Source organism: Felis catus, chromosome A2, assembly GCF_018350175.1.
Source record: "Felis catus isolate Fca126 chromosome A2, F.catus_Fca126_mat1.0, whole genome shotgun sequence".
Taxonomy (NCBI): Eukaryota; Metazoa; Chordata; class Mammalia; order Carnivora; family Felidae; genus Felis; species Felis catus.
In genome coordinates, this window is record NC_058369.1 from 127,855,404 (window position 1) to 127,870,377 (window position 14,974).

The window sequence follows — 14,974 nt, forward strand, 5'->3', positions numbered from 1 at the left end:
AAAGGGACACCTGCCAAGCTGTGTGAGGACTACTGCTTGTTAATATCAATTCTATTCTTTTAAAAAAAACATGTCTTCACACCTCTTCCTCCAATTCCAGAGATACCTGTTGACTCCAATTACTGTCTTTCAGGACTCTGTGATACAAACTGAGTTGCTTTTTGGCTTCTTCACATTTTCTAGAGCCTCTCCATGTGGCTTTGGCTTTTCCAGTATGGTATCAGGGTAATCACACATTTTAGAGGGCATCTAGCATTCAAAGAGATACTGTTCCGAAGAAGTAAAAGCTGCCAACCCAATTAAGGGCTAAGTTTGGAACTGGCTGCATCGCTTTCACTGTATTCTATTGGTCAAAGCATTCACATAGCCCACCAGATTAAGAAAGGTAGAGAAATAAATTTCACCTCTTGATAAGAGAGTGGTAAGGTCACAGTGTAGGAAAGAATATGGAATGAGATATATTCTATAGCCATACTTGGACTTACTTCCTTTTTAATTATATAGGATAGAAAACAGAAAATATTTGAGTGGAGATAGTCTACCACACACACACACTCACTCACACACACACACACACACACACACACACACAAAATTCAGAGATGGCATAGCAGATAATTGGTAAACTGTATTGTCCACTGGAGACATGGAATGTTTCAACGATTATGTAAAGATCTATAACTTTCCCTAAACATTCTAAGGTATCAAGGACCCATTCTGTTAAGAAGGTTCTTGATTTTAAGTGACAAGAATCAAGTAGGCAAATTCAAAATGTTCATCCAAACATTTATTGAGTGAATATTACATTGTCAAAGAAATGAGTAATGAAAATTCTGCTTTATAAAGCTTGCAATCTGGTCAAAAAACAGCCATAAATATCATGAAGTAAAAAAGTATACAGCAAACGCTGTTATGGTGTTATAAAATGAAGCCCTGTAGGAGCAGAGACAAAACAATTTTGACTGGAAAAAAGGAGATGGAATTCAATCAAATTGCAATTTTGACTGGTTAAATTTCAGGAAGAAAGTCACCTCTATATTTGGAAAATGCTAAATAAGTAGTGCAGCTAGAACACATGATGAAGCCAATCACATAGGATCACATATAGTAACAAGTTTGGTTTTATTCTGTAGGTATTCAAGAGTAATTTCAGATTTCTGAGTTGAGAAAGTTAAGTAGTGGGTGGATGCTATAGTTAGATCTATAGTTGAAGTAAAAAGCTGACAGAATCCACAATGATATGGAAGGGATTAAAAATACAGCAAGATTAGCTAAGAGATTGCTATAATAATGCAAGTAAGAAATAAAATTCATCAGAATCCCCAAATATATTTAGAAGTTAACAGGTTGGAAACATCCCGAATTGAATATAGGCAGGCCAAGAAAATATCTTAAATATTTATAATTTATTAAATTTAAAGAAATACAATGAGTTTAAATTATTCCTGAATAAACTACAACTTCAAACAAATGGAAAATAACTACAATATACACAGTTAAAAACAGAGTTGAAACATTACTTCATAATGACTTATCAAGGTTATTTTCATCTATACTATTTTTATTAAAGTACTGTAAAAATGAAATATAAGAATACTTAAAGGTAACAATATTAATTCTACCAATTATCTGCACACAATTTATGAAAAAATTTAAAGTTTTTTCTTTTTTTCTCCGATGATCACATAAGGACATGTCTAAATCAACTTTTTGTATTTAGCAGACACATATTTATATAATACCAATTAACTTTATCAGCTTAAAAAAACTAAAATGTGGCCAAAAACAATCACCGTGAATTTACAAAACAATTAGTATACTATTTGCTGTGCAGTCAACTAATATTTATTGAGCACCTCCTATCTTCCAGGACCAAAAACATGCTACCTCAAGAATTCTCAAAATCTTTCTTGAAGATAATAGTATTTTTTACTTAAAAAAAAAATAAGATGAAAAAAATATGAATCACACTGATCAGAACTTGCTCAATACCACCATCAGTAACATATTTTAATTATATGAAGTGACAATTTTACAAGATCTTTTTTGTTTTCACATTTCTGTTGTTCCCATTAAGTCTTTGCTTTCACATTTAAAAAAATTCATATGGATATAAGCAGTATTTTTATTTATATCACCATTTCTCTCCTACTTGCCTAAGAACATCACCAAATATCTATAATTTCTTATGTATTTTAATAAAATATATGTAAGTGGGCATGTAGAATATTAAGTACTACTCTATCATTCTGGAATTTAAAAATAACAAAAGCACACATTTTTAAAAGTTACACATTAAACAGATAAAAGGTATGATTTCTAAAATAAAGTAATATATAGATTTTTAAAAATTAACCTCATTAAAACTTTTGGTTTGCAAATTATAACCTTAAATACAGAATGTTAAGTTTAAGTGACTCTGTACTATGATGGTCAGCTACATATACGGTACTGAAATACATGTTCTTTCAAGTTTAAGGTACCTCTTCTATGAACTGGCTAAAAGATGGCTATTTTAGTTCAAGTGGATAAAATTATAAAAAGAGTACCTTCCTTTGTTACTACAGATTACTATATAGTCAAAACGTCACACACCACAGAATTTTGAGGATAATCCAATAGTTAATAACATCAAATGCTAGCCAATATCTATTATTACGTATCTATTACCTTATAGAAAATTTGTTCTATTAGAAGTACCTGAATAGAAAGGAAAGGAACTATAAACAGACTAGATTTAGGAAGTGCCCTTATTTTACAGATTACAGACTGAGATTCAATAGTAACTTGCCCAAGTCATAAGCTAATGGTAGAACCAGGACTGATACCTGAGTCTATTTCTCTTCTGGATCCCTTTCACCATATCCATGCTCTCCCATTTTATGAATCATATTACCATATTATTTATTCACTCTACTTTAACTTTAATTTAGAAGATTACCAAATAGTGAAACTTTTTCTCTACAGCCCAACAACTCTCTAGTTTTTCCCAAAAATGAACATTATAAGAACAGGCTACAGTTCATAATATTAGAACACTTAGGCTACAGTTCATAATATTAGAACACTTAGCTTCATTAAGATGAGAACTTTATACAGGAAAAAGTTCACTTTACATATAATTTGGTTTGGCTGCAAAAAGCTTATATAAAAGTCACAGCTTTAAAACCTCTTAACACTCTATATCATAGTAACTTCATATGTTGTGAAGTGGTTTTCTATAATCTTGACATTTTCTTCAGATAGCCAGTTTTCTTGTTTTAGCTGCCTTATAAGAGCTTCCAAAGACTTCAATCTTCCAAGAGTCTGTTGTTCTTGTAGCTCAAGAAGAGTTATTTTTGAATGTAGTTTAGAGACTTTCTGCCAGAGATGTTCCTTATTTATATCTTGTCTGCAGTAAGAATGTTCAATTTGTAAAACTTCTGTCTCATAGTCTACATCCTTATATAAGGAGTCTTCAACGTCTAGATCTTCCATTTCCACAGTTTCTTTTTGAGCAGGTACAAAAGAATCAATCGTAGGTTTGGAATTTTCTGTGGGTACAAAAATGGCAATAACAGATTCTTTATTTGTATTTAATTCTTCAACTGTTTGAGTAATTGTGCTGAATAAGAATGGACTTTCCTGTGCTGACTTTATTTCCACAGAATTATTTGTAAAGTTTGCATTAGCAAGATGATTCGTAGTGATTTCGAGTACTTCTTGGGTTTCCAAAGATGGCTGAATATCTTCTGAATTTGAAGTTGTCAAAGTAATAGTTGTAGAATTGAGATTCTCAAAAGATGTGTGAAAACCTCCTATGTTTTGGGTAACTGATGTTTCCAAGGTAGATGCTGGTTTTCCAATGTCTTGTTTAATCAGATTAAGAGTTAATATGTTATTTTGTATACCTTCTGTTTTTGCAGCTGCTGGCTTCATCAAGGTAGAAGAATTAAGTAATTCTGTGTGTTCAGGGAGAATATCTGTATTAACTGTATTTTTCTTTAGCTCATTTGATGCAAATGATTCTTGTGACTTGGCTTTTAGGCATACTTCTTTCTCATCATCTAATTTTTTCTTCTGAGATATTTTTTTGGAAGGGTCTTTTTCCTAGAAAATAATATTTTCAAATTCTAAAGATGTCCTCACTAACCTTATTCTCTTATTAGTCAGTGCTGAATATTTAATTATAAATTGGCCAAGCAAATTTATGCAGTTAAAAAAAGTTCTAAGCATATAACAACTCAAATTACTTCAAAGTGTTTTTTATAAAGTATTAAGCACATTCAATATATGATGGAAATATTTCAGATCACTCAAAGACCAGTAACAAAATCTTAGATCACTATCTTATGTCAATAACTTAATGATTTATGCACATGTTATCTTTGGTTCTTAAGGTATGCTTCACAATGGTTTAATTTTTTTTAATTATCATACTTTTAGTAAAAGCATAAATTAGTTCTTCCTTTTTCTCAAGCATCTGTTTCCCCAGCAGTTATCTTTCCCTCTCCCTCCCTTAACCTCATTACCTGCGACCCTGCAACCTACCACCCTGCATTATCCCCCTCTCCCCTATGCTCTGCCTCCAATACCTGATTATCTTCAGGCAAAGAAAATATTGTTGGAATTGCAGTTTGTTTCAAATATCGAATACCCCATCTGATGTCAAGAGAGTCAGGAGTAAAATGGTCACTACACAGGAACTGGTATTTACTGGGAACCCATGAATCACGTTTCATATTCTTTAACCATTTTTCAAGTCTTTCTTTGTCATGTAGAGGAAACCTGAAATTAAAAAAGGAAAACTTTGCTATATTTTTACAATTTTGCCAAGTTCCAGGACTGCATACATAGGGTAACCTATGCACTGAGTGCTGCAAAAAGCAAGGCAACAGTCCCTACCATGTAAGAGCATCTTTGTGATAATTACTACATCCCCTCTCGAGGAAAGATGAGTAAGCTCTAAGACATGTAGCCAAAGCTTTTGAGAAGACTGGCTGGTAAAACAGAACTCAGAGTCTCTTCAAGTAAAATATGTGTGTTCCAACAAAGGATAAAATCTACTCATATTTTCTGTGGATTATATTATATTTTTATTTTGTTGTATATTTTGCCTAGAACTGGGAAAGAGCTTGGCATAAACTACAAAGTCCTATTCAAATGTATTCTATACTGATACTATATACTAATAAGTCAAATGGTGTCTTTTCTATATTTCAAGGAAGTATTAAACTTTAGGCCCTTATTAATATTAATATTTTTAAAAGTTAGTTCAAGTAAGTGATTTAGTTGACAATGAATACTGTATTTTATAAAAGTACTAATATTCCATGCCCTTTACCAGAATCAGCCTCAAATCTATCCATACATAATTTAGTCTACTATTTCTAAACTTATATGACCAATAAACGGAGAACCCTAAAATTCAAGTTATGAAAGAAAACTGACACAAGAACTAAAAATGTTGTAAAGAACAGACTCATATTTTATAACATGAAATTGAAATCAAAGAGAAAAGACAGAGAAAAGTAAGACAGTTCTTTTTGTGCTGTTCCTGGGCTGAAAATAACCTCTATTTAGAGTTGGTGTTAACATAATGAAATGTGTGTTATAGGCAAAATTAGGCTAATGACAGAATCTGAGAGAAAACTTTTCCTACCAATCTAAATAAGTTTCAGTTAAAATCCATTAAACAAGAGTTAACAGTAATTCATATTTCAATGATTTTATGAGAAGTCTAAATTCTTATTTTTAAAAAATAGTAACGACATAAGGTTTCTTATATAGAAAGCAGCAATTATACATTCCCTCTCAATCCCAACCATTTAGGTTATGCTTTGTAATAGCATGCCTCCCCCCGCACCCCTGCAAATATTGATAACTTTATAAGATGCTAAGGAGGGGTGCCTGGTGGCTCAGTCGGTTGAGCATCCGACTTCGGCTCAGGTCACAATCTTGCAGTTGACGAGTTCGAGCCTGGCGTCAGGCTCTGTGCTGACACCTCAGAACCTGGAGCCTGCTTTGGATTCTGTGTCTCCCTCTCTCTCTGCCCCTCCCCCACTCATGTTCTGTCTCTCTCTGTCTCAAAAATAAAGATAAACATTAAAATAAAAAATTTTTTAGAAGATGCTAAGGAAAAGGAGTCTGGGTACTTTGTAGGAAATAATTTTTAACCCAGATACCCTTATATGGAATAATCAGATGATCTACCTTTGTAAGTTCTTACCATAGATACAATATTCATACATGGTTTGAAAAACTTTTAACCTTGCATGTATCAGTAATTTAGGTTGTAAGTATAACACACATAACCAGAAAAGACATTTTTTTTTTTTAATTTTTTTTTCAACGTTTATTTATTTTGGGACAGAGAGAGACAGAGCATGAACGGGGGAGGGGCAGAGAGAGAGGGAGACACAGAATCGGAAACAGGCTCCAGGCTCTGAGCCATCAGCCCAGAGCCCGACGCGGGGCTCGAACTCACGGACCGCGAGATCGTGACCTGGCTGAAGTCGGACGCTTAACCGACTGCGCCACCCAGGCGCCCCAACCAGAAAAGACATTTAAAGGCAAAAATAATTTTCTTTTCAGAAGACCTAAATTCTGTTAGCCATAGATAAGTTCATACTTTTTCTGCTACATCTAAAAAGGGAATATGCCTTTTACAATATTTTTAAACATCATTTTATGTATAAGCACGCTGTTTGCAGATTATTTCTATTGTACCTATACTAAGTTACCAAACTAACTAACTAACTAACTAACTAAATAATTAAAAAAATCAGTTTGTGCATATCCTCATTAGTAACTGGACTGCAATACTTTCTCAGCAGGTAAATCTCTAAGAAATCTCCTGGAATAGGTTTCCTGAACAACTTCGTATCTTTACAGTGTGGTTCAATTTGCTCAGTAATTTTGTTTCAATGCCGTATTAATCCCCCAAAAAGTATAAAATAATCACAGTATAAACTGAATATTATATACATATGTAAACTGAATTATCAAATTAGTATACAGTAGAGCTTATTACAGTGTTAGCATTAACAAATTCAATTCTTCAAGTTTGGTGCTATTAGGGGACTAAAACTAATTCAATTTTTATTTTTCACACTACATATGGAAATTAAAAAAAATAAAAAACCCACTTTCAGTAAATTCATAATTGGAGGAAAAAAATCTTTACAATTGACCTCCTCTGGCATTATTATTTTTCCCTCCTTAAAAACAGTAACTATGGAAAGATTAACTTAAAAGAATTTGGAGTCTGGCATTATTTCCCCTAAATCCAAGGCCAAATAAATCTGGGAAATATGAGGCTAAATCAAGTTTAACATGATTTTTTGCTACAAACCTTCTCAGAGCCACAGCTATTGATAACTAACAATTCCTCTCAAAAATCACTCTGCATCTTGTGGGCTATGGGTGGGAGACAATCCTGGAAATATTGCCATATGTAAGTTATTTTGGGTTACCAGGTTGTTTTTTTTTTTCCCCCATTAGTTAAGATCATGGAAAGCAACTGTATCCACGAACACAGAGTTTCTGGTTTAAAGCAAAACAGGCTTCAAAAATAGCTGGTGAAAATCTACAAGAGTAAAAGACGACCAGGTTAGAGCTAAATGAATTATTTTTACAAACAAGAAAAAAAGGAAACAGAATATTGCAAATATGTTGATTCTCACATATATTAAGCACGTACTGTCAAGTGCAGCTTTACCTAGTTACACACAAAGTGTGAAGTAGGTACAATTAATAACTCCACGGGTGAGAGATCTCAGGCACAGAGAGTTCAAACTTTGCAGAAGGTCATTCAGCTACAGAGTAGTGGAGCCAGGTTGTGAACCTACTAAGTCTGGCTTTGGAGCTTGGACTCCGAGTTACTACTGCTTCCCTCGTCTTCTGAATAAAAATGAACACTTCTGTGGGTTCACGGAAATATTTCGTGGCAGTAGTAGTTTGGAACAACACTTAGCCTGTTGTCTGTACAAATAAAGAGTCTATAGAGCCCTGAGCAGGGCACAGGTTGTAATCCTGGCTTTGTCACAGAACTTTCAAGGTAACCTACTTTCTGAAGGGCCTTGGTTTCGTCGGGAGAAGACGGACTTAAGAACACCTATGCAACCTAACTCAGAGAAGGTGTAAATTAACTGTGAATGCAACGTCCCACTTGGCGGGTTTGATGTGTGCCTGAAGTGGTGGTTAACGTCGTACAATAAAATGAGATCAGGTGAGGTGGGGAAACGCTCGGAAATCCACGGAGCACCGCCCAAACTCTACTGTTTTAGGGGGCTATTTAACACCCAAAAAGTCCCCTATATGCCTCGCCACCAGCCCAGTGTCCTAGCCCAGGGCATTTCTAGGTAAACTCAACTCGACCCTTAACATCCTCCTCCCGCGCAGTGAAGAGCCACGCCCGGAGAGCCGAGGACGAATTTCCAGATAACCCCAAACCGTGGCTACAACGGCCACAGGACAGTGGCCCAAAGACAAGGCCTCTGACGCTTCTGCTCGAAGGACAACTTACGGATAAAAACTCAGCTTCCGGTCCTTACTGTTTCGTCCCCGACGGTTCTTACAGCAAATCGCTGCGCAATAGCGAGGCATCGCTCGGGTGCGGCCCAGAAGGCCCAGGCCGACGAGGGGCGCTGGCGGAACCTCCTTGCCAAGGTGGGGCCGCAAGTCCAGGCCGTCCGAGGCCACCGCGCCTGCGCCGGAATAGGCCGAGAGGAAAGACGCTGCAAAAGTCGACTCACTTCCGCTTCTTCAGGTTTCAGCACGGCCCTTTCGGGAGGTTGGGGCCGGAAGTGACGCACCGGCTGAGCGGCAACAACAGTTTTCCACGTGCGCGTAGGGCGCCAGGGTCAGGTGGGGAAGCGGGAGCCAATAGGGAAGCGTTTCGTGTAGGTCTTCTGAGGTGGCGGCGCCAGCAGCGGCCGCCGGCCAGTGGGGAGCGGGCTGAGAGGGGTCGCGGCGGCGGCGGCGGCAGGCGGAGCGTTAGGTCGGTGTGCAACCGGCAGTGGGGCGCCCGCCGGCTAGGGGAGGCCGTGGAGACCTGGGCGAAGGGCCGGGCCGAGCAGCTGTGTGGAGCCGGTCGTCAGTCTCCCGGCGCCTCTGCTCTGTTGAGCAGCAGTCGAAGGGTGAGGATGTGGGGAGAGGCCGGGAGGTCGCGGGGAGGGGTGTATAGAGTGTCCCCAGGGCTTCGGCCGGTCTTTGTAGACTGAACTCTCGGTGGTCGCCACGGTCGTCGCAAGCGCTTCAGGCTGCCTGGTGTTCTTGAGGAACGAGGAAAAAGGAGATGACCGAACCACAGAATAGGGCGTTTTGTGTTTTGGGTTGGCCGCTGGCTTTTTCGGGCGTCGGACAGCTCCTCCCAGGGCTGGCCTCCGGGCCGCGGACAGCCGCGAGGGCGGTGCCTGGCCAGACCGGACGCGTATGGGGTCGTCTTGGGGTAAGGGCTGGACAGTGCAGCCCAACCGGCCACCGGCTCTGGGGAGTAAGGCCCAGGCTGCTGTCCGGTGGGTCCCTCTTGGGAAGGAGAAGTCAGTATAATACAAAAGTCGGTCTCCTAAAAAAGTGTCAGATACTAAACTGTGGAGTAACCTTCATTAAACCAGTAATATGTGCCTCCCTGTCAGTTTCAGACCCACCCTTTGACTAGGGAAGTACCTGCAGTCTTTGTGGCGTCCGCAGTACTCCCTCTGCGTTCTTTAGACGGTCGTACTTGATCCTCGGTGCCCGTGACTATGAGTAACTCTCTGGAAAGGAGGAATCCATCTGCTAATTACGCTCAGAAAATGCCACAGGAGAGAAAGGCAGGCAGTTTCCACAAACCGTATTGTCTTTCGTCAGCCTTGTAATGTCATCATAGGTTGTTAAGAACTCCTGTGGTAGAGTTCAGAAAACAGGATCACATTCGTTTTGAATCCCAAGTCATTAAATCTATACTACCCAGAATTCTACGTTGAATTCTAATGTAAAACTTCTTTAAGGTTAGAGAGATATTTTAATGACTACTGAGAAGTTTGAAAATAACTAGCTTACCCAAAGTAACGACTATGACAGTTCGTTTTTCTGGTAGCCTTAGGAGAAATGTTAAATTCTGTTAATTACAAGTTTTTAACAAAACCCATTTATCCGTTTTTCTGTTAAATATTTGGGATGTCACAATTAAAAAATCATTACATTCTACTGTATTGTCAATACTATTATGACGAGATTTTCTATTTGCAATACTTGGCTCACCTTGCCAAAACGAAGGCTGAAGTTGGTACATATTCTTAGGAAGGGAAGATTATCAATTCAGACCTACTGGGCTGTTTACCTTGGTAATGTACTTTTTCTGTGAAGTTAAATACTTTTGTTTTTAATCCTTTTAGAATACGAATTTTTGAAAGGGAGATTGACATCCTTTGAAAAATTATTTGGATTTCCCACCCTTTTTACGATGTTTGCAAATGATGAATCTTCAATATTAACTGGCAAAAATCAGTTATTGAGTATTTTTGTGTCTACTCTGTGTATGACCAGAGTATTAGTGGAAAGGTAAAGCAAAGAAGATTTTTTCCCACTTTGGTTGAATTATATTTGCCTTCAAGAAGATTACAACCAATGTAGGGGTAATACAGCCTGTAAAATGAAATAACATGGAAACAAGTACAAGATACTATATGCTTAACAATTTTAATACTGCAGGAAGTATAGCTTGTATCCTAAAAGTTCACTGGGTTTCTTTTTAAAAAATCTTGGGGCGCCTGGGTGGCTCAGTCGGTTGGGCGTCCGACTTCGGCTCAGGTCATGATCTCACGGTCCGTGAGTTCGAGCCCCGCGTCGGGCTCTGTGCTGACAGAGCCTTCTTTGGATTCTGTGTCTCCCCCTCTCTCTGAACCTCCCCCGTTCATGCTCTGTCTCTGTCTCAAAAATAAATAAACATTAAAAAAAAAATTTTTAAAAATCTTAACGTTAGCTCCATGGATAATTTTTTTTTCTTTTTTAGGATATTAAAAATGGCTACTCCCCAGTCAGTTTTCGTCTTTGCAATCTGCATTTTAATGATAACGGAATTAATTTTGGCCTCCAAAAGTTACTATGATATCTTAGGTGTGCCAAAATCAGCATCAGAGCGCCAAATCAAGAAAGCTTTTCACAAGTTGGCCATGAAGTACCATCCTGACAAAAATAAGAGCCCTGATGCTGAAGCAAAATTCAGAGAGATTGCAGAAGGTAAGTAAATGACTGTCTCTGAGGTCTCACAGATATTAACTAGTAAAGGAGAATGATAGCTAAGAAGTGTATGTATCTGGAGATACTGTGGAGGTGGGTGGCAGAGAGGGATCTACATTTAAATAAAGGGAGATTCTTGAGACTATTTTCTTATGATAAATACTTTGATTCCTGGATGGATGGATAAATGGTAGTATGCATTTTTATTGACATATAGATCTTAAAATGTTGATAATGTATTACTTCTTTTATTGTTTATGAAGTAGCTTATTGTTTGCATGTTAAAAGGAATTTTAGGTTCCCAAAACTTATAAGCTAACCTATGAAACATGGTTTTTACTAAGTATGGAGATTAAATGTAAAAATGTTAAGTATAAAAAGTTTAAATAGACTTTGAAATGTGGGTTTTTTCTTCATCTATGTTTAAAAACGACATTTGTCTTTAAAGAAAAAGTATGAAACAAATTTTAGCTTAAGAGTAGCCCTGAAACAAGTTGCACTGAGCATATGGTAATTAATGGTGGATGGGGGTAATTGAATAGAGAGTTGGAGTTAAACACTGACTGCAACTAGTAAGGAAGTGAGAAATCTTAATTCTTCTAAATATAACTAAGTAAAGTTATATTGAGCCATTAAGTTATTTAATACAAGAATAGTTTTACCCAAATAATATGAAAAATAACTAGTTGTTACCTATATGCTTACCTTTAAGTAATGGTAGCATTCATTTAACAAATATTTATTGGATATTTATTGGGGGCAGGCATATGCTAACGGCCGATACTGTACAGTGAACAAGACAAAGGCCCTGCCTACTGTAACTTTCATTTTACCTTTTTCCTACGTTTATAATGTTTTGGTTTTATTGATGGTATGATATTCTTCCCTAAAATAGAGAATTGAATTCACTTATTTGAAGAGGTTGGGTTATATGTAATTTTGATTACCTTCAGTTACTAATATTTTTATTTCCTTCAGCATATGAAACACTCTCAGATGCTAACAGGCGAAAAGAGTATGATACACTTGGACACAGTGCTTTTACTAATGGTAAAGGACAAAGAGGTAACGGAAGCCCTTTTGAGCAATCATTTAACTTTAATTTTGATGACTTATTTAAAGACTTTGGATTTTTTGGTCAAAACCAAAACACTCGGTCCAAGAAGCATTTTGAAAATCACTTCCAGACACGCCAGGATGGTTCCAGTAGACAAAGACATCATTTCCAGGAGTTTTCTTTTGGAGGTGGACTGTTTGATGACATGTTTGAAGATATGGAGAAAATGTTTTCTTTTACTGGTTTTGACACCACCAATCGGCACACAGTACAGACTGAAAATAGATTCCATGGATCTAGCAAGCACTGCAGGACTGTCACACAACGAAGAGGAAATATGGTTACTACATACACTGACTGTTCAGGACAGTAGTTCACTGTTTGTCCTCACTAAATCCAACTAGTTGACTCTTCTTCAATATCTTTGATGCAAAACAGTTTTCTGTGAACTATTTTGACAAGTGCATGATTTCACTTAACTTGATATAGATATTAAATGTATTTAAATGGTTTTTGAAAATTCAGCAACATTCAGTTAGAGAAATAGATAATTATTAATTTTCCTGATTAGGAAACATTCTTTTTAAAAAAAACAAAAGATATTATAATTCTGCCTGGTCTTTTTTTCTCTACTTGCCCTTGGGCTTACTTGCGTGGCCAGTTTTATTACCAAGAAAAGATTGAGTTCACCTGATACATATTTAAAAGTTAAACTTTAAAACTTACTGTAGATTTAAATTTGTGAACTTCAGTGGTTTTTGCAGTGAAACCTTTGCTAATTTAAAGTTGCATGCTCTGCAGCATCTCTGATTTGGGTTGCTAAATGTACATGAAACTGTAATTGAGTCACTCAACAAAGGATAATAGTATCTTTCCACTGAAAGTTTCAGAAAGTCACGGTTTAATATTTACCACAGAACCATACCTTTCTGTAGTAAAATTGGAGTAAGGGAAATGATTGTATTGCTTATAGCCATTTAGGCTGAAAGACAGTTGAAAACTTTTGAAATATTGCCAAGACATTGTTACATGTTTGGTCCCTGGCTAATGATTTTGTAGTGTTGAAATCATAGCTTATTTACACATCTTTTCACATTTCTCTTAGTCGTTGGCGCTCTAGGTCTTCTATGAATTTATGTATCTCTTGTGTGTGGTTCCTCTTCTTTGCACTCATCTTTATCTAGAGATTGACTAATACCTCATTCTGTTTATACAAACAGCCAGTAATTTCCGTGCAAACTTATTATGTGCAATATTTTTAAATCCTAAGAAATGTGTGCTTTTGTTTTCATTTGACTTCTTTAGTTCTGCACTTTTTGCATTCTACTCCATATGAGTATTAATCCTATGGATACATTAAAACTAGTAAATGTCTCATAAAACCTTGTGTGTGAGTGAGAGAAATACAATATTTACAATATGACGTCAGTTGTCGTTGTTAAAAGTTTATTCTGTAGTCTGGAGCTATGGAGGATATATAAACAATGGGGCTTCTTATGCTGACCATAGACCATATTCCAGAAGTTATTTTTGACCTGAAACCCTGAAAAACTCTTACTTTCTTATCATCCTTCCCTCACAAGTTTTTGTAGTTTAAAGATTTTGTTAATTATGATTTTGATGTATTTGCTTGCTAGGAGCAAGTATTCTTTCCTCTTTAGGCCTGATTGGGAAAAAGAGATTTTACATAAAGCTATATTTGTTAATAATCATCTTTAATTTTCAAACTGAAGAAAATGAAATTATTAATTTGTGAATCTTAATTATTTCCTGGAAGATATACCTACTACTTTTTTTTTTTTAATGTTCATTAGTTTTTGAGAGAGAGCAGGGGGTGGGGCAGAGAAGGAGGAAGAGAGAACGGGAGCATTGACAGCTCCGAGACCCATGCTGGGCTCAATCTCATGAACCTCAGGAACCGTGAGATCATGACCCAAGCTGAAATCAAGAGTTGGTGGCTTAACTGACTAAGCTACCCAAGTGCCCCATCTATCTCTTTTGCTTGATAAGAAAATGGCCATACCTTGGGGCGCCTGGGTGGCGTAGTCGGTTAAGCGTCCGACTTCAGCCAGGTCACGATCTCGCGGTCCGTGAGTTCGAGCCCCGCGTCAGGCTCTGGGCTGACGGCTCAGAGCCTGGAGCCTGCTTCCGATTCTGTGTCTCCCTCTCTCTGCCCCTCCCCCGTTCATGCTCTGTCTCTCTCTGTCCCAAAAATAAATAAACGTTGAAAAAAAATTAAAAAAAAAAAAAAAAGAAAATGGCCATACCTTGAATTTTGGTCTGAGGATTATCTGTAGCCTATGAACAGAACAAATGCAGCAAAAAGCAAAAACAAAAAACCTCAAACAGGATTAACTTTACATTGTCAGCATCTGTCCCCTTTTTCTTCTGGGCCAGATTATCCCGTTTTCCCATTCTGAACATTTATTTGAATGTCCCTTTTTTTTTTTTTTTTAAACCTCCCTTTTGACTCTTTGGTATAATTTTTGCAAGGAAAAAATGGACCCTGAGTCATGCACACCTTAGATACAAACTAAATTATCAAAAATATACTTAGGTAATCTATGGGGGTATGTGTATTATGTGTGTATAGTTTGATATATAAGCAACTGGAAGTTAGACCAGTAATCAACATAAAAGTTTTCTCAATAACTTACGCATTTTCTTCTTTTTAGTCTGTACAGGTGTATGGTAAAAAATAGAAAACTATATTTA

The 14,974-nt window shown here is 37.0% G+C and overlaps 3 protein-coding genes across 15 annotated transcripts in view; 1 reads left to right on the forward strand and 2 right to left on the reverse strand.

Moving 5' to 3' along the window:
• Positions 1–8,644, reverse strand: part of ELMO1 (engulfment and cell motility 1) — a 732,114-nt gene extending 723,470 nt beyond the window's left edge. For 10 of the 12 annotated variants that reach the window (XM_045053264.1, XM_045053261.1, XM_045053265.1 and 7 more), the window contains exon 1: positions 8,507–8,644. The gene's annotated coding sequence lies outside the window, so the exon portion shown is untranslated. Of the gene's footprint in view, positions 1–4,574; positions 4,711–8,506 lie in introns of those variants that run through there. The other 2 variants (XM_045053257.1, XM_045053259.1) reach the window with 2 other exon arrangements.
• On the reverse strand, positions 766–8,642 carry THAP5 (THAP domain containing 5). 2 transcript variants are annotated; one of them, XM_003982960.6, is made up of 3 exons: positions 8,507–8,638; positions 4,575–4,767; positions 766–4,089 (listed from the first exon to the last, which is right to left on the reverse strand). In XM_003982960.6, exons 1-3 carry the CDS (start codon positions 8,584–8,586, stop codon positions 3,181–3,183), a joined length of 1,182 nt encoding a protein of 393 aa, XP_003983009.2. In that variant the 5' UTR covers positions 8,587–8,638; the 3' UTR covers positions 766–3,180. The 2 variants fall into 2 exon arrangements, with proteins under 2 accessions (XP_003983009.2, XP_044909204.1); XM_045053269.1 differs by lacking the exon at positions 4,575–4,767 and having other exon boundaries at positions 8,507–8,642.
• A 317-nt stretch (positions 8,645–8,961) lies between the features above and the next one.
• On the forward strand, positions 8,962–13,682 carry DNAJB9 (DnaJ heat shock protein family (Hsp40) member B9). The gene is made up of 3 exons (XM_003982962.6): positions 8,962–9,119; positions 10,976–11,202; positions 12,181–13,682. The coding sequence occupies exons 2-3, from the start codon at positions 10,986–10,988 to the stop codon at positions 12,630–12,632; spliced, it is 669 nt and encodes a 222-aa protein (XP_003983011.2). The 5' UTR covers positions 8,962–9,119; positions 10,976–10,985; the 3' UTR covers positions 12,633–13,682.
• The last annotated feature ends 1,292 nt before the right edge of the window (positions 13,683–14,974 follow it).